Source organism: Rana temporaria, chromosome 3 (genome assembly GCF_905171775.1).
Source record: "Rana temporaria chromosome 3, aRanTem1.1, whole genome shotgun sequence".
In the NCBI taxonomy this organism is placed as follows: domain Eukaryota; kingdom Metazoa; phylum Chordata; class Amphibia; order Anura; family Ranidae; genus Rana; species Rana temporaria.
In genome coordinates this window covers 31,370,424-31,392,240 of record NC_053491.1, presented here as the reverse complement: position 1 = coordinate 31,392,240, position 21,817 = coordinate 31,370,424, and the positions used below count along the sequence as shown (strand labels likewise).

The following is a 21,817-nucleotide window of genomic DNA, read 5'->3' as shown; positions in this document are numbered from 1 at the left end:
ACTACCGACCGTTACCGGGTCCCCAAAGTCACTGGAGAAATTACCATTTAACATGGGAGTCTATGGAAGAGGTGCTTGGCTTGGAAAAATCGGTGCTCCCCGGCCGTAGGTCCCCCGGACAACAAACTTTGCACACTTGTGTGGGGCTACATGTGTGCTACGTTTGGGGTCCAGGGGATCTACGGCCAGCTGGTACCAGGTCCCCAATGTCTGGGAGATCAGGCATAAGCCGAGGGGGGCATTTTCAGCACAAAAAAAATGTGCTGAAAAACGCGGCTTATACTCGAGTATATACAGTAGTTGATATGTGCAGTTTTATCAACACATGCCAAAGTTGCTAAATTGTATTCAGGAGCTAAGGTTACTTTCACCTTCTGACATCAAGGGGGTAGATTGGTAAATAGCTGTAAATCAATGAATTCCATTCCATTAAGCACCTTATGGAAGTACATTTTTATCTAGGCCCTCCGCACAGCGCAGGAGATATTTTTTAGTTAATGGTCTCTCAACCTGATATGATCCCTGTGCAGTTTTCTTTTATAGAAAGGAGCTGTCAATTGTCTGCACAAGCCTTTCTCGCTTTTATGAATATAAGACAACTGGTAGATATATTTTGGTAAAGCACTTGTATGTACTTCACAAACTTCTCCCCAGCAGACAGAGCAGTTTGAAATCTATGATGAAGATAACTGCACAGGACCACAGCCATCTGTCAATGTCAATGCAAACGGTACCTTTTTGAGAACACTGTCAGATTCAGTTCTTCGGAGATCCTGTGCATCTTCCACTTCATCTTTTTCTCCACCTTTAAGTGAAAAAACAAGACGAATCATCAAGTATATATCATTTATTGCAGTTCTTGTTGGCAATTTTGAGGCGTTTCTAAACAATATATCATTTATGTCGTTTAAAGGAGAAGCACAGCCAAAGAGCTTTGAGGCTAAAGCCTGCTGTCGGCTGACCTCACTCAGTGGGCGCCGGCTCCGGGAAGATCCTGACTGGCAGCTGGCTCAGCCTCTCAACGAGCCGCTGGTAAACTGAGCCAGCCGCTCCCGTACCTTGCACAGCCCGGTACTCCAGTAAGCGCTGGAGGGGCAGAGCAGGGAGTCGAGACTAATGGCCCGTACACACGATCCGAATATCGGACAAAAACGATTGTCCGATGAAGGATCGTACGATTTTCGGATCGTGTGTACACTACTTTCGAGAGCCGATCACGACAGTTCATCCGATATTATTCGATCGGACATGCACGAAAATTTTCCTCGTACGATGTCAGATCGTACGATTTTCGCTTAGTCAGTACAGTTGTCGTCCGAAAATACAATACAAATACATTACAACACATGACATCACTTCCGATTATTTTTTTTTGGTCGTACGAGAATTTTCGTGACTTTAATAACCTATTTCATTTTACTTGCGACTATTAAGCGAAAAAAGTCGTACGATCCGTCGTACGATATTCGGATCGTGTGTACGGGCCATAACGGTCTTAGAAGTGGCGGGGGCAGATGTTGCGTCCATCTAGGTGTGTATCAATTTTTGCTGTTTTAGGTTACCCTATATTTCTCTTACAATTTTTACAATTAAAGCTAAACAACAAGGGCTAGTTATTAGAACAGAAAAGGCTGTACTGCATCTACAATGAAATAGGAAACAAGTTAAGACACTTACATTTAGAAGCACTGAGTTGATGGCTGTCAAACCCTCCAAATGTTTCTGCTCTTCGGGGAAGAGAAACAGGACCAACCCCATTTTCGATCTCGCCAGACTCCTGCGCCACTAGGCTGCTCCATAAATACTGGTTCACCAGAACTTCAAGTGTCTCCACTGCAATACAGAAAACACTTGGTCAATGGAGAAAACCTAAACAATCCACTAAATGAGTCATATTCCATTTCATGAAAAGAAAAAATGTATTTCCATTATTTTAAAGGATATGAAATCATTTGGATGAAACCAGGGTCTATAGGAGCTTAAAATATGCTGAGATTAGTGGATAACTCTGCTCTAAAAATAAACTTTGTATGCCTCACGTGGAAAAGAAAGATATATAGGGGGTATCATTTTTAGCCCCAGCACCTATGCAAGTAAAATACTGATTACCATCTGCAGGTTCAAAGAGCTGCAGATACACCAGAGCTCTATGCAATGTTCAGGGTAAACCTCCCCAACTGGAGAGGAGATAAATATTGCCCAATCCCATGGAGGCCTGGGTAGAGGCAAATGGTTTTAGCTGCAACTTGGCCCTTAATTGTAATGCAATATTAACCCTTATTTTATTTTCTATTTAAAGATTCGGACCACAATTACATTATATGATGTTTCTTCTTGAAAATTTCCTCTCTTTTCTACAGCTGGTTACCAAGCTGCTACCGCCACCCTGCTCCCCAATCTGTCTGTTTTTAGCAGATAGGATCGGATGTCGGCAGGTGCAATGGATGGTCCAATGGGATCCACCTAAAAAACTGACAGGCGGACTCAATTGGTGCCACCCATGTGAAAGGGGCCCTATCACTCCACTGCCCTTAGTACCCTCCTCTACAGCCTGGTAGATTGGGGAAACAGCACAGATTGCCTGGAACCTGGCTGCATTGACAAGGGACTGTAAAGTAAGTGTTTGGGGACAGGGAGACATAGAAAGGTTCTGGGGCAGTTTTTCCATTAATGCAGAGAGTGCATTAAAGGCAAAAAACGTTATTCTTTAGTTTTGCACAGTTGAGAGGGATTGCTATCTCTACCCCTGTTAGGGATATTCTCCCTATTTGTCCCGTTTACACTAAAAATGAAAGAAAAGTTCAAAAATGTTGGGTTGTCCCCAGAAAAGTAAGAGGGGAAATCTTCCAATAGGGACACTAGTTCTGGTAACCTGGTGGTCCACAAAGGATTCTCATAATTTGCAGGGTAACTTTCTATTGAAGTGAAGGAAAAACTCCCCAAGGAGGCTCAATGAACCCTGGGGGAAGCAGGCGTGTGGTGGCGGTGATGGTGGTGGTGAGGGGGGGAGGGGGTGTTGGCAGGGGTTTGGGGTGGGCTGGTAGCTGCTGTCCCCACATAAAGTATAACTAGATGTGAAAAAAGTTTGGATAGCCTCAACACAAACCCAAGTTCTATGTACACACAGTTCCCATTACATACACCTTTGGGAAGAAACGTTTTCACATAAAGATTGCTTTCCAACAGTTTGTCAAGTTTAAGAAATTCTTACCTTCTTTGATTGCACTTTTTATTAGTGGCTCTCCTCGGGGAGCCTCTTCTGTGTTTGCTCTGAAGAGCGTTCTGCCCAGCACTGCTGGGGAATTCTCTTCTTGACCATTGCAAAGTGTCAGTGCCTGAAAAAGCTTCTCTTTCTCTTCAAGTAAGGTTAATATTTGTTCATCTTTTTGATACAGTTGCCCTGCAAATGAAATATGCATTACAATGAGGACCCGTGTCATTGCTTTTAGTTTGGTTTTGTATTCCTAAATGTGTTTATGGGTATGAAATACCTAGGTCAAATGTAAGTCAGGTGGTCCACATTATCTTTGAAGGAAAAAAGTTTGTGATTCTGTGTTAAAGCGGGGGTTCACCCAAAAAACGAATTTTTAACATTAGATTGAGGCTAATTGTATGAAGCACAATCGGGTGTTTTTTTTTAAATCAATGCAGTACATACCGTTTTAGAGATAGATGTTCTCCGCGGCTTCCGGGTATGATCTGCGGGACTGGGCGTTCCTATTTGATTGACAGCCTTCCGACCGTCGCATACAGCGCGTCACGAGTTGCTGAAAGTAGCCGAACGTCGGTGCGCAGGCGTCGTATAGAGCCGCACCGACGGTCGGCTTCTTTCGGCAACTCGTGACGCGCTGTATGCGACGGTCGGAAGCCTGTCAATGAAATAGGAACGCCCAGTCCCGCAGATCATACCCGGAAGCCGCGGAGAACATCTATCTCTAAAACGGTATGTACTGCATTGATTTAAAAAAAAAAAACACCCGATTGTGCTTCCCACAATTAGCCTCAATCTAATGTTAAAACATTTTTTTCGGGTGAACCCCCGCTTTAATGACTCCTAAAACATGTTCAGATCTTCAACAATAAAAGACAAAAACACAAACTGGTGCTCTCATTCGCTTTTTAAACACATTGCAGTCCAGGTGGGAATATGTATGTGAAGTCCCCCATATAGTAACCATTATAAGTGCCTTTAGGTTGAACACCCTCAACGGTAAAGTAGTTAAACCACAAAGCCCGCTTGCCGAATGTGGCCCCACCAGGCCATTTCATGTGGCCCTCGCACATCTCCTCCAGCCGAGGCACACTCTCGTTTCTGTCCCCACCTTGTCTCAGCAGTTGGCAGCAGAGAGGACAGAACTCCTCCAGATATTGTGCCTCTCTGTGCAGTCACAGCATCCCCTCCCTGGTCTTAGCATTCAGTTAAATATGGCAGCCGACTCCAGCCCTCCTCTAGTCCTCCACCCATTCTCTGAGATAAAATGCCCTGGTTTCATTCAATTCACAGAACACTGCACCACAACGCTATGGAACATCAAGGTGCTCTTTTGCAATATTGAGATGGCAGTAATATTTTGTTTTTTGAATAAAATTGTTTTTTGTTTTTTTTAAATGATGTTCATTGGCAAGATCAAGAGATATGTTCAGGTCCTTTGCCGGTAAAAAAAAAATCTCCTACAAGAAGATAATTTGTCACACTCCCAGAATTGTGTTTATTCCCTTTAGGGCACCATCACATCTCACTGTTTGGAATATCAACCCCTGAGCAGTTATGCAGCAGGGCTAGGATCCAGAGAGAGACCGGCAAAACATCTGAGTATGCGTCTGGTACCCGGATATCTCTGCGCACACACACAAAGACCGCAAATAGGGAAGTCCAAAACCTTCCCCAGCCTTTATGTGTGGCTGGAAATTCCAAAAAAAAATGATACGCTCATATGCATAATTACTAACCCGCATGTTTTTTTATAGAAATAAGTTTAGGTTCTTTCTAAATCCTGTGATAACTCGCGGCAGACCTCCGCAATGTCTCCTGTGAACAATGACAAAAGCTCTCAGGAGACATTGCTGCATCGAGGATGTAACAGAATACCTGCACACTACCCGATGAATCCATATACAGGAAGCGGCCAATAACATAAAGGGTTACTAAAGTTCGCCTGCCCCTGACAGTGACTCGAGCTGGGCATCGTCGCTAAGTGAAGGATCGGCTCGGGTGGCTCGGTTGCTCTAGTCCTGCAAAGGGAACTGCGTTCCTGCTGTGAAAAAAGTGCAGGAACTCCGTTCCCACGCGTTCCCGCAGGACTTGAGCCCTGCATGTAATGTCACTTTACGCTCAGTGTAAGTAAATAGTGGGATAGGACTGACACATTCTTATCAAAATGCCCTTGTGGGCTTCTCTTTTAATGTAAATTGTGTTCTTTTTTTTTAGCTAAATGGCAGCATAAAATATGATGAGAAATTGTGGAAAGCAGATTTTCTGTACCTCTCAGTTCTCTGGCTTTGGTATCCCAGTTCTTTTTTTCTTCCTCTGACTCAGATGGAACACCTTCATCCTCATCTTTGTCCCTAGAATATTACACAACATATATCAGAGGAATATTACGACGGAAGGAATTAGCTCTTAGAGGAGCAGCAGGGACAATAAATACTTCTTCTACATACATTGTAGTCATCGTTTCCTGGATAGTGTCAATCCAGCTGTCCCGCTCTTCTTTGGTATTGGTGAGAACCTCCACCATTTCTGGGTCCTTCCCTCCCATGCTGATCAGGAACAGTCCCTTTTCATCATGTGCCACTTTCCTTACTATCAGCTTCTTCAAGGAAATCACCGTAGATTTTTGTTCCTTAATAACACAATTAAAATGAAATTAGTGAAAACATTAAAATTCATATACACACATACTGAATTATCTGTGTGTATATATATATATTTGTAGCGCTTTGGGGTTGCCTTTTTAAATCTTTTATTGCACATCAACTTGAATGGGGAATAGGGTACTGTGGGGTATTCTAGAACCCTAAAAAAAGAATACAAAGACACTATACCATTAGCAGCAAATCCTCCAAGTATTGGGATATGAAGTGGACAGCACTGGTACACAATTAACAATGTCCCAGGCCAGGCAAGCATTAACCGAGTGTGGCAGGGGTTAGCTGCACTAAGTCACAAGGATCCTTTTCTCTCTCTGGTCTGTACTCAGTGTTCCCAGTGATAGGCTACCCCCCCCTTCAAACTCATGAAGGCAGATTCCTCTGTACAGTTTCCAGATAAGCTTGGATACCCCCCCCCCCCCCAAACTCCAGCAGGCAGACTTCTTTGTAAATACCCAGATAAGATCCCTAGTGGCACCCCTCTTTGGCCCTCAACGGACTTGTAAGAAGATAGGCCACCCAGCAGAGCACAGTTCGATGAGCAGGCTGGATCCTCCTGGAGAACCCTTTTCTCTGACACTCCAGACTATTTATGCACTTCCCAACCACCATCTGTGCACACGTCCCCAGGGATTGATTGGAGCTACATAAATATTCAGTCTTTTTTTTTTTTTTACTCTCCCACCCACTATGTTCTGGAAAAATTCAGAAAACAGGGGAAGAGGCTTGCAGCCTAAATGAATCACATACTGCTGTGCTGATTACAGGAGAGCCACAAGAGCTAAACTTGCCTAGTCAAATCTAGGAGAAATTATATATATATATATATATATATATATATATATATATATATATATATATATATATATATATATATATATATATATATATATATATATATATATATAATTATACAGACACACACACACCCTCATACATGATTACAGAATTATCATTTTCCCATCACTATTCCAAGTGCTTTTATTGCCTACTTTTTAACCATGGTATAATAGACAGATTGGTTTTCCGCATAACCCATCGACAGGACATACAGTACATCTGCATTCTGCAAACCACAACAGGGGTGTCATGGAGCCCTTATGGGTGCTTATTGTTAAAAAGCAATTTGTTTAAATTTAACGTGTATGGAGCCTGCTGTCAAGTTTTCCTTGGATCCATCTTTTGATATATAAAAGTTCTGTTGTATAAATAACCTCATTGGCATGTAAATGTTATCAAGCAAGTTTTGTTTTGATCACAAAATTATGTGTTGGCACTAGGCCATGCAGATTTAGCCATGCTTGTTTAAAGCCCCATCTGTTTAACATTGGGCTGTCACAATCAGTAAGGTGGTCAGGAGGCCCTGCTAATAAGACTGATGCCTAAAGCAATCGTATACAAGATTAACTTTCATTTTCTAGCTTGTAATGAAAAATGACAGCTGGGAGTGGATGGCAGCTGATGGAGTGGGTACAAAAGTTCAAAACCTGAAGAGTAGCAGACACAGGGCTGCAAATTAGCTGCTCTCCACATGCCAGGAAATTGACATGGGTAGAGCTCAGCATGCTCAAGGGCTACTTGTATTAAAATTGTATCCCACTTCTTGTTTAGGTCCTCCATTAAACAAATCTGGTTTAAGCAAAACTCTACTTTTGCAACAAAGAAAAAAAAAATTCTATACCATGTACTAGAGCAGGGGTCTCCAAACTTTTCAAACGAAGGGCCAGTTTATTGTCTTTCAGACTTTAGAAGGGCCAGACTGTGGCCAGCGGGGGCAGAAAATGTCCTGGGCCGAGCATCAGTGAGAATAAATATGGCCTCAGGGTTGGTGGTCAGGAGGAGGAGGAGTAGGGCCCCTATCAGTAGGAGGAATAGTGTCCCATCATTGGTATCAGTGGAAGAAATAGTGCCTCCTTGTTGGTGTCAGTGGAAGGAATAGTACCTCATATCAGTGAGAGGGATAGTGCCCAAGGGCCGGATAAAGGCTAGCAAAGGGCCACATCTGGCCCTCGGGCCGCAGTTTGGAGACCCCTGTACTAGAGCTACAAAAGTAATTGAATTTTATTAAAAACACCTTTTCATCCTAAGCTGTGGTCAGCTGATTTTTTCTAAAAATGTAAAAAACGAAAAAAATAAATAAAAACTTCCTTTTAACTATGAGCCCTTTCACACTGTGCCAACCATAGCGTAGGCGGTAAAACCGTTGAATTTGTGGCGCATTTCGGCCGCTAGCGGGGCACTTTTAACCCCCGCTAGCGGCCAAGAAAGTGTTAAAACCGCACACATTGTGCCGCTACAGCAGCGTTTTGCCGGTGGCATGGCGGCGCTGCCCATTGATTTCATGACTCAGCCTCTCAATGCGCCGCTAAGAGTGTCTGAGCCAGCCACTATTGCCCCTCCACAGCCTAGCGCTACAGTGAGTGCTGGAGGAACAGAACAGAAAGCCGATGACTGACAGTCACAGCTCTCTGCTCAAAGCGGACCTGAGAACTGAGCAATCAGCGGTCTTTTGATCTCTCACTTCTCAGTGTAGTACTAGCAGGAAATAGGTGCAGCATCCGATCCTCCACACTGGTGAGTATGCATGTTTATTTTGTTGATCATCCCACACTGCTCTTTTGAGATGAACAGTTGCCCCTCATGTAGTTTCTAAACATCTTGCAATGCATTGGGGGAATACTAGCAAATCTGAATTTTGTGTGAAATAACAAGTCCACTGATGCCATTCCTTGTTACAGCTGCAACAATTCAATTAATGGGAAAAACTAGATGTGATGCTGTCCGTAGACGGCTTATATTTTGCCTGATTCCTGCTGAATCAGCTGGAATTTAAACTGTGCATGGCCCCGTGGGCAACATCCAGCTTGTCAAAATCAGACTGAAAAAAGGGAAGCAGCTGGGTGGAAATTGGCGACCAAACAGTGGCCGAATCCAATCAAATGCAGTCATTGTTCAGGTATTCAGACAGCCGCAGGTACAATAGCTGGTAGGGGAGATTTCTCCATACATTGTATAAGGCAGGCCCATACATTATACAATTTTCTTTCCTTCATCTGGTGGAAGGAAAGAAAATTGCTCGATTCCCCTATCAATAGTGTTGATGGGGGGGGGGGGGGGGATTTCTTCCCGTCCAGTGGAAATATTGGCCCAGATTCAGAGAGCAATTGCTTACTTGTGCAGGCGTAACGACTTCTCCTGATTCAGAGAGCTCGTTACGTCGACTGCAGCCTAAGATATGCATGGCATAAGGCTCTTATGCCCTCATATCTTAGGCTGCATTCTTACGCAGGCCGCTAGGTGGCGTTCCGGTAGTGGTCAGCGTATAGTATGCAAATTGCATACCAACGCCGATTCACTACCCTACGCGAGCCCTGCGTACGCAGTTTACGTCGTTTGCGTACGTCGGTTTTTGCGTAAGGCTGCCCCTTCTAATAGCAGGGGCAGCCAATGCTAAAGTATACCCGTCGTTCCCGCGTCGCGAAATTTGAAATTTACGTAGTTTGCGCAAGTGAATCGTGAATGGCGCTGGACGCCATTCACGTTCACTTTGAAGCAAATAACGTTCTTGCGACGTCATTTACCGCAATGCACGTCGGGAAAGTTTCCAGACGGAGCATGCGCCCTACGCTCAAGCGCAGGAACGCGCCTAATTTAAATGATTCCCGCCCCCTACGGGATCATTTAAATTGCGCGCGCCTACGCCGGGCATTTTGCCGGAGCGCCCACGCAATTTACGGAGCTACTGCTCCGTGAATCGCGGGTAGCGCAGAAAATTTGCGGGGTCGCAGGGCAAAAACGGTGCCCTGCGCCTACGTAAAAAAAAGCGCAAGGCTACCTGAATCTGGGCCATTGTACTCTGCCGGGAGGGAGCCTTTCCCACCAGCAATGATCACTGCTGGCGGATAGATCGACTTCAGTACAACCAGCCTTCCAGTAGAGGGATCAAAATTTGGCTGGTTACTGCTGAACTCACCAAATTTCGATTCATCTATGCCCACCTTTAACCTTGGGTGAGAAAATAGAGTGACTTCCCTCATTTGACTAAACTAGAGAAATCTAAACATGCAAGACTGGCCTTACAATAACACAATAAAGAACAATTTTATACAGTTTTGAAATGTAAAAGATTCATCCTTAAAGCGGAGGTTCACCCGTACAATATACTTTTTCCCCTTAGATGGATGCTCGTTTTGTCTAGGGGAATCGGCTATTTGTTTTAAAATATGAGCTGTACTTACGGTTTACGAGATGCATCCTCTCCGTCGCTTCCGGGTATGGGCTGCGGGACTGGGCGTTCCTATTTTGATTGACAGTCTTCCGACGGTCGCATCCATCGCGTCACGATTTTCCGAAAGAAGCCGAACGTCGGTGCGCAGGCGCAGTATAGAGCCGCACCGACGTTCGGCTTCTTTCGGCTACTAGTGACGCGATGGATGCGACCGTCGGAAGCCTCTCGGAAGACTGTCAATCAAGAAGGAACGCCCGCTCCCGAAGACCCATACCCGGAAGCGACGGAGAAGATGCATCTCGAAAACGGTAAGTACGGATCATATTTTAAAACAACTAGCCGATTCCCCTAGACAAAACGAGCATTCATCTAAGGGGATTGTTTGAAAAAAATAGATTAATGGGTGAACTCCCGCTTTAATGGGTGATATTCTTTATTGTTAATTCTTTTGGCAAATATTAACAAATAAGCCAACTAGTTCATCATCTATTTGTCATAAGCACATTTCAGGGATGTAAAGGGGTCTCACCAGTGATGCAAAGACATATTTCTGGTCCTTTTCCTGGAGGAAAACTAACACATCAGTCAGCAGCACAGCCAGCACCTCTGTAGATCAGAGAAAATACTTTTGTTATTGTAAGAATTTTACACATGACCATAGTCCTGCCTGTTTCTACACTACAGTCATCTGCCAAGATTAATCTCATGCTAGCCCCTCATCAGTGCCTCAGTCAGCTGTTTTTTTTATGGACAGGATCGGGTGTATTAGGTTCTACATTAGGAATATGTTCCCACTTACAGAAACATGAAAACCTAGCTGAGATGCACGGCAATGGCTTTCAATTTAACGATTCAGTTGGAAATGATGATTACTCACAGGCAATGTGGTTCCTGCACTGCAAAAAATATAACTTTGAATTACAAATTCTTTTTTTTTTTTCCTCCTTTAGCTTCCTGGCTATGCTGATGGAGACATTTCCTAGTAGAGACAGCCAGGTTACCAAGTCTTGTAAAGTTGGTGTTGATGGATCAAGGAAAAACAAATTGCTCCTCCAAAAGGGTGGAGACTGGGGGAACTGGTTGTTCTTGGCAGGATATAAGCTTGTGGGCGAGGATGACTAAATCACAACTGACTTACATTAATGTCACTGTATAAAATACAGCGTTCCTGCAATAGACTGAGATCCCATTGTAAAGTTATGTTTACCATGCTACAACTGATTTAAAGGTAAACGCTCATACACGAGCTGCCACTGAGGACATGTTATTTAAAGGAGAAGTATGGCTGAAGCCTGCTGTCGGCTGACATCATCGGTGCAGGCTTAAGCAAGATTACAACAATAAAGCCAGGACCTGCCCACATGCCTAGACCGGCACCTTGCGAGCCGCTGAGAGCCTGAGCTGGCCTCCACAGCCCAACTCTGTGAAAACCAGGGGCCGACTGACCATTGAGTCACTCGGCATTGTCCGAGGGCCCCATGCCACTAGGGGGCCCCATCAGGGTTGTCAGGCTCAGTAAAACCAGGAACAGTATGTAAAAATCTATGTGTTTTTTACATCTGTCCCTTAAATGTCCAAAACCGACATGCTTTTCATGTGAAAATCCCGAGATTTTAGCTGCCCTGCCTCTGCACTGCCTCCTGGCGTGGTGGCCATCTATAAGCCCGGGGGCCCCATAATCTTCTATTACCCGGGGGCCCCATGAGTTGTCAGTCCGCCCCTGGTGAAAACTGAACATTCTCCCCTGCAGCGGGGCTGTGCTTACACTCCAAAGGTTCACTTCTTGTTTAGTCTAGGAGTGTAAAAGCACTTACTTACCTGATCCTCCATTCCCCCAGCAGGTAGTGCTCCCCCTGTGCTCTAATGGTGGACTGACCCTCGGCATCATGTCCAGTGCAGGGAAATTTACCATGCAACAGTCTTAAAGTGGAGGTTCACCCGAAAAGTTAATTTTTAACATTATATTGAGGCTCATTTTGTCAAGGGGAATCGGGTAGTTTTTTTTAAAATCGAAGCAGTACTTACCGTTTTAGAGAGCGATCTTCTCCGCCGCTTCCGGGTATGGTCTTCGGGACTGGGCGTTCCTATTTGATTGACAGTCTTCCGACAGACTTCCGACGGTCGCATACATCGCGTCACGATTTTCCGAAAGTAGCCGAACATCGGTGTGCAGGCGCCGTATAGAGCCGCACCGACGTTCGGCTTCTTTCGGCTACTCGTGACGCGATGTATGCGACCGTCGGAAGCCTGTCAATCAAATAGGAACGCCCAGTCCCGAAGACCATACCCGGAAGCGGCGGAGAAGATCGCTCTCTAAAACGGTAAGTACTGCTTCGATTTAAAAAAACTACCCGATTCCCCTTGACAAAATGAGCATCAATCTAATGTTAGAAAAAAAAATTGGGGTGAACTCCCGCTTTAATGAAATCAGGACCATAGACCGGTGAAGCATGAGGGTGAATACACTGTGGGGGCCAGGCTAGCAGCACAGGAAGTAGGCAAGTAGAGGATCTTTTCTATGCCCCCTAGACACAAATGACCAGCTAATCCTTACAGTACAGGTACAGCTCCACTGCAAGACAGAATATTCAAGTTTCCAGAAGTTCAGCTTTAAACAAAGGTAGTATTCCGCAAGCATGGAGGCCACCACTTCTGCACTGTACCTTTAAAAAGATTATATTTGTCCAATTGATTCAGTACTTTGTGGGGTTGATTTACTTAAACTGGAGAGTTCAAAATCTGGTGCAGCTCTGCATAGAAACCAATCAGCTTCCAGGTTTTACTGGCAAAGCTTAAAGCGGTGGTTCCCCTAAAAATAAAATGTTGACATCGCATTTAGCAATTAAATTACAGTTAGAATCGGCTTGTTTTATTTAAAAAATACCTCCGTACGTATCGTTTCCATTATTCGGTCCCACCGCCATTTCCGGGTACGATGCAGGCGGTGGGCATTCCTAATTGATTGACAGGCATCCGAACGACGCATCCATCGCGTCACGAGATGCCGAAAAAAGCCGAACGTCGGTGCGGCTCTATACGGCGCATGCGCACCGACGTTCGGCTTTTTTCGGCATCTCGTGACGCGATGGATGCGTCGTTCGGATGCCTGTCAATCAATTAGGAACGCCCACCGCCTGCATCGTACCCGGAAGTGGCGGTGGGACCGAATAATGGAAACGATACGTACGGAGGTATTTTTTAAATAAAACAAGACGATTCTAACTGTAATTTATTTGCTAAATGCGATGTCAACATTTTATTTTTAGGGGAACCACCGCTTTAATTGAATAAACTGAAGATAAAAGCCGATTGGTTACCATCAGGGGTGGACTGACAACTCATGGGGCCCCCGGGCAATAGAAGATTATGGGGCCCCCGGGCTTACAGATGGTTAACACGCCAGGAGGCAGTGCAGAGGCAGGGCAGCGAAAATCTCAGGATTTTCACATCAAAAGCATGTCTGTTTTGGACATATCAGAGACAGATGTAAAAAAAACCACAGATTTTTACATACTGTCCCTGGTTTTACTGAGCCTGGCAACCCTGATGGGGCCACCTAGTGGCATGGGGCCCTCGGGCAGTGCCCGAGAGTCCCAATGGTCAGTCCGCCCCTGGTTACCATGCACAGCTGCACCAGATTTTGCACTCTCTAGTTTTAGTAAATCAACCCCCATGGGTCACTAATTCAGTTATCATTCTAACATTTCCTTTACGCATGCTCGTTCAGGAATATTGTCTCAAAAAGTATGAAAGTCAAACCAACTAGTCTTGAGCCGGTCAACTAGCATTTTCAGAAGGAGGTCAGCAACGTCAGCTCCTGCATTTCCCACAGTACAAGTTTTCGTTACATGTCCCTTGTTACATAGGGCTCTTTCACATGGGGGCGGCAGTCTATACCAGTGGTCATCAACCCTGTCCTCGAGGGCCCACTAACAGGCCAGGTTTTATGTATTACCTTGGGGAGATGCAGACTACAATACTGGAATCACTGAGCAGCAAATGATATCACCTGTGATGTATTTCAGTTATCTTGCAAACCTGGCCTGTTAGTGGGCCCTGAGGACAGGGCTGATGACCACTGGTCTATACCACTCTCTGAAAAGTGATTTGTGGTGGAACACTTAAGAGGGTGGTAAAGCAGTGGCTACCAGGCATAGAGTAGGCAAAGTCTAACCTTTAATTCTATTGGCTGGACTGGATCTCAGGAACAGATTGCCATCACGGACCAATTTCCTCCGCTTGAGGTCCTCCTTTGCAAACATTTGCCCACTTTTCATGCGTTGTATCGATTTACTATCAGTCTTGTTGTAGACCTCGGAAAGGCGCGTCTTCTTCTCATAATTTTTTACTTTATTATTCACCTCAGAAATAACATCCTTTACCAAGCTCAGGGCTTTTTCCACTTCCTGGTGCTCAATTTCATTCTCTGTAAACAGATCAAAAACCTGATTGAAACACAGACACACCACAGACCCCTCCACTTGTCAAGAGAGAGAGAATTCATTGAGTGGAGAAGAAGTCTTCTCTGCTATGGTTAGACAAAACAAGTGCCAAACTACAGGGTTCAGGTAGTTAGAAAGACACTACTACTTCTAAACAAAAGGGACAGTTCCACTTTAAGGCCTCCTCCCCAGCTCGTTTGTAAAATTGAGCTTTTGGGGAAGGGGGTGGGTACCTGATTTTGACTGGTACCCGCTCTGACCGCCTAGGTGATTGAAAGCAGTTCACCTTCCCCTCCCTCCTGTAATCTTTTGGGACACGCCACAGGTCCCAGAAGACTACCGACCATTCAGACTGACACCCACACATCCCATAGTAAAGATGCCAATGCCAGAGACAGAGACACAAAGGGTGAAAATGGCTGGGGTGAGGATGGTGCTGGATCGTGGGACAGGTGAATGGCTGTTTACTACACGTCAGCAGCTACAGTTTTTGTAGCTGCTGACTTTAAATTTTTCATAGGAGGCTGGAGCTCCTCTAAAGTGGTAGAGGGCTAACCTTGAATACATATATTTTAGCACTATTGATCCATTTAGTAAAAACATTCTGGTGGTGTCTCAGTGGGGCATTTAAGTTCTAAGTGGGCTGCTCTCATGAACCAAGAAACTGAAAACAATCTTGGACTATGGAAGCAATAATGGAGTTTAAAAATTGGAGCGCTATACAAGAGGTTAGAGTTCACTATCGGAACAAAATCTTTTTGTATAGTTTGTTCTACAGCCAACGCATTTTCAGGGACCACACGTCGTCCCCTCCATTCAAGACTTAACATTTACTCATATCTGCTGATACGGAATCAAAAAAGTTTGCTTAAACTCTGTATTACAAGCACTTGGCAGTAAACAACACCTGGATGAAAATTTCAACCTGCTGCTATGTACTGATGACTGCTCATAATACAGAGTAATTTCCCGTCCACCCTATAGCAGTTTTACTGCTACAGGGCAGCGCCTGTGTACCGGATCATGCTTGTGTATAATGTATAATATATATATAAAATCAGACACTTCTGGGTAGGGAGCGTGCATGCTCACCGCCGCCTCGCTCTCACTGTGATTACACACATCGGGAGCCAATCCGCGGGTACCACTGACTTGATGTTCGCTGGCACCTGCCGATCGTTTGGCAGAACGGTGATCTGCCTATGTAAACAAGGCAGGACGCTGTTCTGACAGGAGGGAAGGGATGGAAAAAATTCCATCCCTTCCCATAGTAAAAGTACCTCTCACAGTACAGTAAAACACAGGCTAGGCACACAATTAACCTTTTGATCTCCCCTGATGTTTAACCCCTTCCTTGCTAGTGTCATTAGTACAGTGACATTGAATATGTTTAGCACTGATCACTGTATCCGTGTCACTGGTCCCCAAAAAGTGTCAGAATGTCCGCTTCAATATTGCAGTCCTGCTATAAAGTCGATGATCGTCGCTATTACTAGTAACAAAAAATAAAATATCCCATAGTTTGTAGACGCTATGGGGTAGATTCACTAAGACTTACGACGGGCGTATCAGTAGATACGCCATTGTAAGTCCGAATCCCCGCCGTCGTATATTTGAGCGTATTCTCAAACTGAGATACGCTTAAATATTGCTAAGATACGACCGGCATAAGTCTCCTACGCCTAGAATATGTAAATCAGCTAGATACGCCTATTCACGAACGTATGCCCTTGCCGTCGCAGTAAACATAAGCCGTTTACGTAAGGGGTTTTCAGGCGTAAATATAAACCACCAAAAAGATGGCACAGCCAATGTTAAGTATGGACGTCGGAACCGCGTCAAATTTTACGTCGTTTGCGTAACTCGTCCGTGAATGGGGCTGGCCGTAATTTACGTTCACGTCGAAAGCATGACAATTTGCCAACGTCATTTGGAGTATGCACACTGGGATACGTCCACGGACGGCACATGTTCCGTTCGTTAAAAATGTCAAATACGTGGGGTCACTAGTATTTTACATAGAACACACCCCCAACCAGCCTATTTTGAATTAGGCGGGCTTACGCAGGCCCAGTTACACTGTGCTGCCGTAAGTTACAGCGCAAGTTCTTTGTGAATACAGGACCTGTGGCTCAAACTTACGGCGGAGTAGTGTATCTGAGATACGGTACGCCGGCCGAAATCTACGTGAATCTAGCCCTATAACCTTTGTGCAAACCCATATATACGCTTCTTGGGATTTTTACCAAAAATATGTAGCAGAATACATATTGGCCTAAACTGATGAAGAAATTTGATTTATTTATTTGAGTATGTTTTATAGCAGAAAGTAAAAAAAAAAAATATATATTTTTATAACCTAACCCTGCTTTAAACTTCTCTACAACTTTATCCCTGACCTGTCTGGTGTGTTCCTTGGCCTTCATGATGCGGTTTGTTCACTAAGGTTCTCCAACAAACCTCTGAGGGGTTCACAGAACAGATGCATTTATACTGAGACTAAATTACACACAAGTGGACTCTATTAGGTGACTTCTGAAAACAATTGGTTCCACTTGATTTTAGTTAGGGGTATCAGAGTAAAGGGGGCTGAATACAAATGCACGCCACACCTTTTTCACATATTTGTAAAACATTTGGAAAACCATTTATCATTTTCCTTCCACTTCACAATTATATGCCACTTTGTGTTGGACTATCACATAAAATCCAAATAAAATAAGTTTTTGGTTGTAACATGCCATGGGTATGAATACTTTTTCAAGGCACTGTACATTAATAAGTCTATAGTACAAAACATAATCTAAGTTAAAGTGGTTGTAATGACACAAGTTTTTTTTACCTTCATGCACTCTAAGGTAAAAAAAAAAAAACTTTCTGTGTGCAGCCCCCATAATACTTAACCAAGCCCCCTCTTGATCCAGCAATGTCCTGGTGAGCCTTGCCACTCCAGGGACTCACACTCCTGATTGGCTTTTGGCAATGGCTCATGTTGCTGTCTTTAACAACCAGTGACCCAATCAAGAGATGGAGGGGGCGGGCCGAGCAGCAGCTCCGTGTGTGAGTGGATACACAGAGCTGTGGCTTGGGAGGGAGCCTGCTTGGGTGTCCTCACAGCAAGCTGCTTCCTGTTGGGGCACCTGGCAGGAGCGCCGGCGTGGGACCAAAGAAGAGGACGACCCAGGCTGCTCTGTGCAAAAACATTACACAGAGCAGAAAAGAACATGTTTATTTAAAAAAAAAACACACATAATGATTACCTTTTGTATATTGCAGTATTCTCTGTAAAAGCACTGGATACTTTGTTATCCTTTGAGTAACCAGTAGTATGCATTCTGGGATCCCCAGACGGCGGACTAATGAGCTACTTCCCTTTTTCTGAAACAAAACAGACTCTTAGTAATGTGCATAGTTCTGAAACCAGAAATAATGTAAAGATGGAGTTGTTATCTCCAATACCTTAATAAAGGCCTGAAACCTCTTCTCCTTGGACAGCAAATCCTTGAAATAATTCACTGCTTCATTGTGATGGCCACAAAATTTACCATACGTTCTCTTCATGTGTTCAGCTTTTTCACCAGAGAACTGCAAAGACAGAAACAAAGAAATATTGAATTTTCAGTAATAAAATATGGAACGTTTTTCTTTGTTACAATAATTTATAAAAGCAAAGAGTAACAGTCAACCAGTAATTCATGTTCACGGGGTGTCTACTGGATTTCCAGACCTCAAAAATATGGTTGTGCTCACACTTGTGGCAGAAATTGTGAAATTTTGACCGACAAGTTCAAGGCTTTGAGTATCTTTTTATATCCTTTTCTATCTTTATAAAATGCCATTACTTTTTACGCAGGTCTTTTGACTGTTCTTTTCTACCTCCTCGTGGCTCAGTGTCTAGCCTGCTTAGGGCCATTAATGAGAGAGCTAAGAAACTCTGACTATTTACACACAGACACGAATTGTGATTTAAAAAGCCACAAATGTGAAAAATTGCTCTTTGCCGATTTAACCTGTGCGTGCCACCTTCTGTGTCTGTACCAAGGCCAAACATTACAGGGTATGTACACTTTTTATCAGGGCCATTTGGATGATGTTATTCTGATTTACAAAGGATCCAAAAAACTATGTGATAATAAATGGCTTTATGTGAACACCATCTTTAAGCCCAGGTTCACACTGGGCTGCGGAAGTGAAGCCATGCGAGTTCAGCCGAACTCACACAATTTCACTCCCGCTGGCAGTCCCGATTACAGAGACATCTGTGCAGGTTTCTGCACAGATGTCAATGTAAATCGTGGGCCGAAATCGCAAAAAGTAGTACAGAAACTACTTTTTGAAATCGGTGCAGAGCCACAGATGCGGCGTCGCACCGATTAGGATGGTGCTATTGCAGGCAAATGCAGCCGTTTTGACATGCGATTTGACATGTCAAATCGCATATTAAAATACACCAGTGTGAACCAGGGCTTAATAAAGAACAGTTTTCTTATATGATTAGTCGTATTTCACTTTAATTATTGTTGTGATTGATATAAAACAAATTTGAATCTAAAAACAACCTTCTTAAAATGATCAACTGATGTATTTGGAAAGAAGCAATACAAGCGCGTTTCGCCAAAGCAGTGGCTGTTCTTGCAACGCCTCCTTGAAAGACTTTGAAAGTCAAAAAACGTACTGGGCCAGATTCAGGTACAAATGCGGCGGCGTAACATATCGCATTTACGTTACACCGCCACAAGTTTTACGGGCAAGTGTTTGATTCACAAAGCACTTGCCTGTAAAGTTGCGACGGCATAGCGTAAATCCCTCCGGCGCAAGCCCGCCTAATTCAAATGAGGCGCGGATCATTTAAATTAGGCGCGTTCCCGCGCCGAACCTACTGCGCATGCTCCGTTTTGAAATTTCCCGACGTCGCACCAACGTCATTTTTAGAACGTAGACGTGAGTTACGTCCTTTCCTATTCATGGACGACTTACGCAAAAAAAAAAAAAATTCGACACGGGAACGACGCCCATACTTTAACATGGCAAGTCTAACTTTAGACCACAAAATAGCAGCTTTAACTATACGCCGGGAAAAGCCGACTAGCAACGACGTAAGAGAATGCGACGGCCGCGCGTACCTTTGTGAATCGCCGGAAAAAGCTAATTAGCATACCCAACGTGAAAAACGACGCAAACTCCACCCAGTGGGCGCCGAAGTATTGCACCTACGATCCGAAGGCGTACGAAGCCTGTCGGATCGAAGCCAGAAGCCGTCGTATCTTGGTTTGAGGATTCAAACTAAAGATACGACGCGGCAAATTTGAAAGTACGCCGGAGTATCAGGAGATATTCCGGCGTACTTCTTCTGTGAATCTGGCCCACTAATTTTAAACTGTGGATGTGCTCAGTCTAGATATACACAGCACCATACAGTTGTTGCCAAGTTCATATGGATTACTAGTTAATTTATTACTTTAGTCTTGTGAAATTCACAAAGTAACACATTCCCAGCAATGTAACAGATTATATATATATATATATACACATACATACATACATACACTTTACTATATATTATATTATAGAGAGAGAAATAGAAAGAGATGAAAAGATCATCCTTACTACAGATATTACCTGATTCACCAGAATATCCCCAATCCTTCTGATGACAAAGTTATGCTCGCTTTTTTCAGCCATCGACTCCTTTTTTCTCTCCAGAATCCGTTGGAAGAACTGGGTGTGGATGTTCAGCAAGTCATCTATGCATGGAAAGATCTTTTCTAGAACTTTCTGCTCAAACTGCAGCTCAGTCAGCATTCCCCGGTAGTAGACTTCATTCATAATCTTCAGAGTCCGGACATGATGCATTTCTGTCTGCATGAGCTCTGCACAAAAGTACCAGGAAGATGAATCAAACTACTATCTACAAACAATTTTTGTGTTAAAACCAGTCACTGTTTACACAACCAAAGAAAACGTCATGGTATTCAGTGTATGAAAAATGGACGACTCCATGATGAGGCTAAAAAAAAAAAGTAGAGGTTTTCTCCCCTCGGAATACTTAAAGCGGTTGTAAACCCGCATGAAATTTTTTTTTTTTTTTCCTCCTGTAAGGGAAAAGTCATAATGAGCTAATATGCACCGCATATTAGCTCATTATGAAATACTTACCTCGGAACGAGGTGCGTAGCACTTACCTGGTTCACGCAGAGCGAGATTTCATCTTGCCTTGGCGTGTCTTCCGGGTATCGCCGCTCCAGCGCTGTGATTGGCTGGAGCGGCGATGACGTCACTCCCGCACGTGCGCGCGGGAGATTTAAAACTCGGCAAGGTCCGGCGGCTGCCGGTCCTTTCGCCGTAGATCCCCCCTGCGCATGCGCAGCGGCGCATTGCGAGGGGAATATCTCCTAAACCGTGCAGGTTTAGGAGATATTCTCCTTACCTACAGGTAAGCCTTGTTATAGGCTTACCTGTAGGTAAAAGTACAAAAAGTGGGTTTACAACCACTTTAATCTTTCCCTGGAGACTTTGATGATTCTTTGATGATTCTTTATGGACCATCTAACATCCACCAAGATTTGGGGGAAATGGTTTTAAAAAAGTTGTGCTCCAAGTGGTCTCACTCCTTTCCGACTGTCTCCTTTCACTTTCTTTCCCCACTCTTACTTGCCCTTTTTATGAATGGTCCTATGTCGCGTACACACGATCATTTTTCGGCATAAAAAACGTTGTTTTTCAGCATGTCCAAAAAACGAAGTTTTTCCAACTTCATCATTAAAAACGACGTTGCCTACACACCATCGTTTTTAAAAAATGATGAACAAAGCGCGGTGATGTACAACACGTACGACGGCACTCTAAAGGGGAAGTTCTATTCGCCTTTGGGCTGCTTTAGCTGATTCCATGTTAGTAAAAGACGATTCACGCTTTTCTGTCTGTTACAGCGTGATGAATGTGCTTACTCCATTATGAAGGGTAGTTTTACCAGAACGAGCGCTCCCATCTCATAACTTGCTTCTGAGCATGCGCGGGTTTAAAACATTGTTTTTGCCCACACACGATCATTTTTTACAACCCGAAAAACAATTTTTTTTAAAAGGCCATTAAAAAATGCAGCATGTTCTGAAAAATGACAAAAATAAATAAATTAGCCGAAAAACGGTGTGAAGCCCACACACGATCATTTTAAATTACGTTTTTAAAAACTTCGTTTTTTTCATGCCGAAAAATTATCGTGTGTACGCGGCATTACTCTCCTCTCTTAGGCTGGCCATAGACATGGGTTACAAAA

At 43.9% G+C, this 21,817-nt stretch overlaps 1 protein-coding gene across 12 annotated transcripts in view; it reads right to left on the bottom strand.

Moving 5' to 3' along the window:
* AKAP13 (A-kinase anchoring protein 13) overlaps positions 1–21,817 on the bottom strand; it is a 423,120-nt gene that overhangs the window by 9,178 nt on the left and 392,125 nt on the right. For all 12 annotated transcript variants that reach the window (XM_040342370.1, XM_040342380.1, XM_040342375.1 and 9 more), the window contains 10 exons: positions 20,161–20,411; positions 18,001–18,126; positions 17,802–17,919; positions 14,274–14,525; positions 10,629–10,705; positions 5,662–5,843; positions 5,483–5,565; positions 3,212–3,400; positions 1,678–1,833; positions 735–805 (listed from right to left, as the gene is read on the bottom strand). In XM_040342370.1, the coding sequence (XP_040198304.1) occupies positions 735–805; positions 1,678–1,833; positions 3,212–3,400; positions 5,483–5,565; positions 5,662–5,843; positions 10,629–10,705; positions 14,274–14,525; positions 17,802–17,919; positions 18,001–18,126; positions 20,161–20,411 (1,505 nt within the window). The remainder of the gene's footprint in view (positions 1–734; positions 806–1,677; positions 1,834–3,211; positions 3,401–5,482; positions 5,566–5,661; positions 5,844–10,628; positions 10,706–14,273; positions 14,526–17,801; positions 17,920–18,000; positions 18,127–20,160; positions 20,412–21,817) is intronic.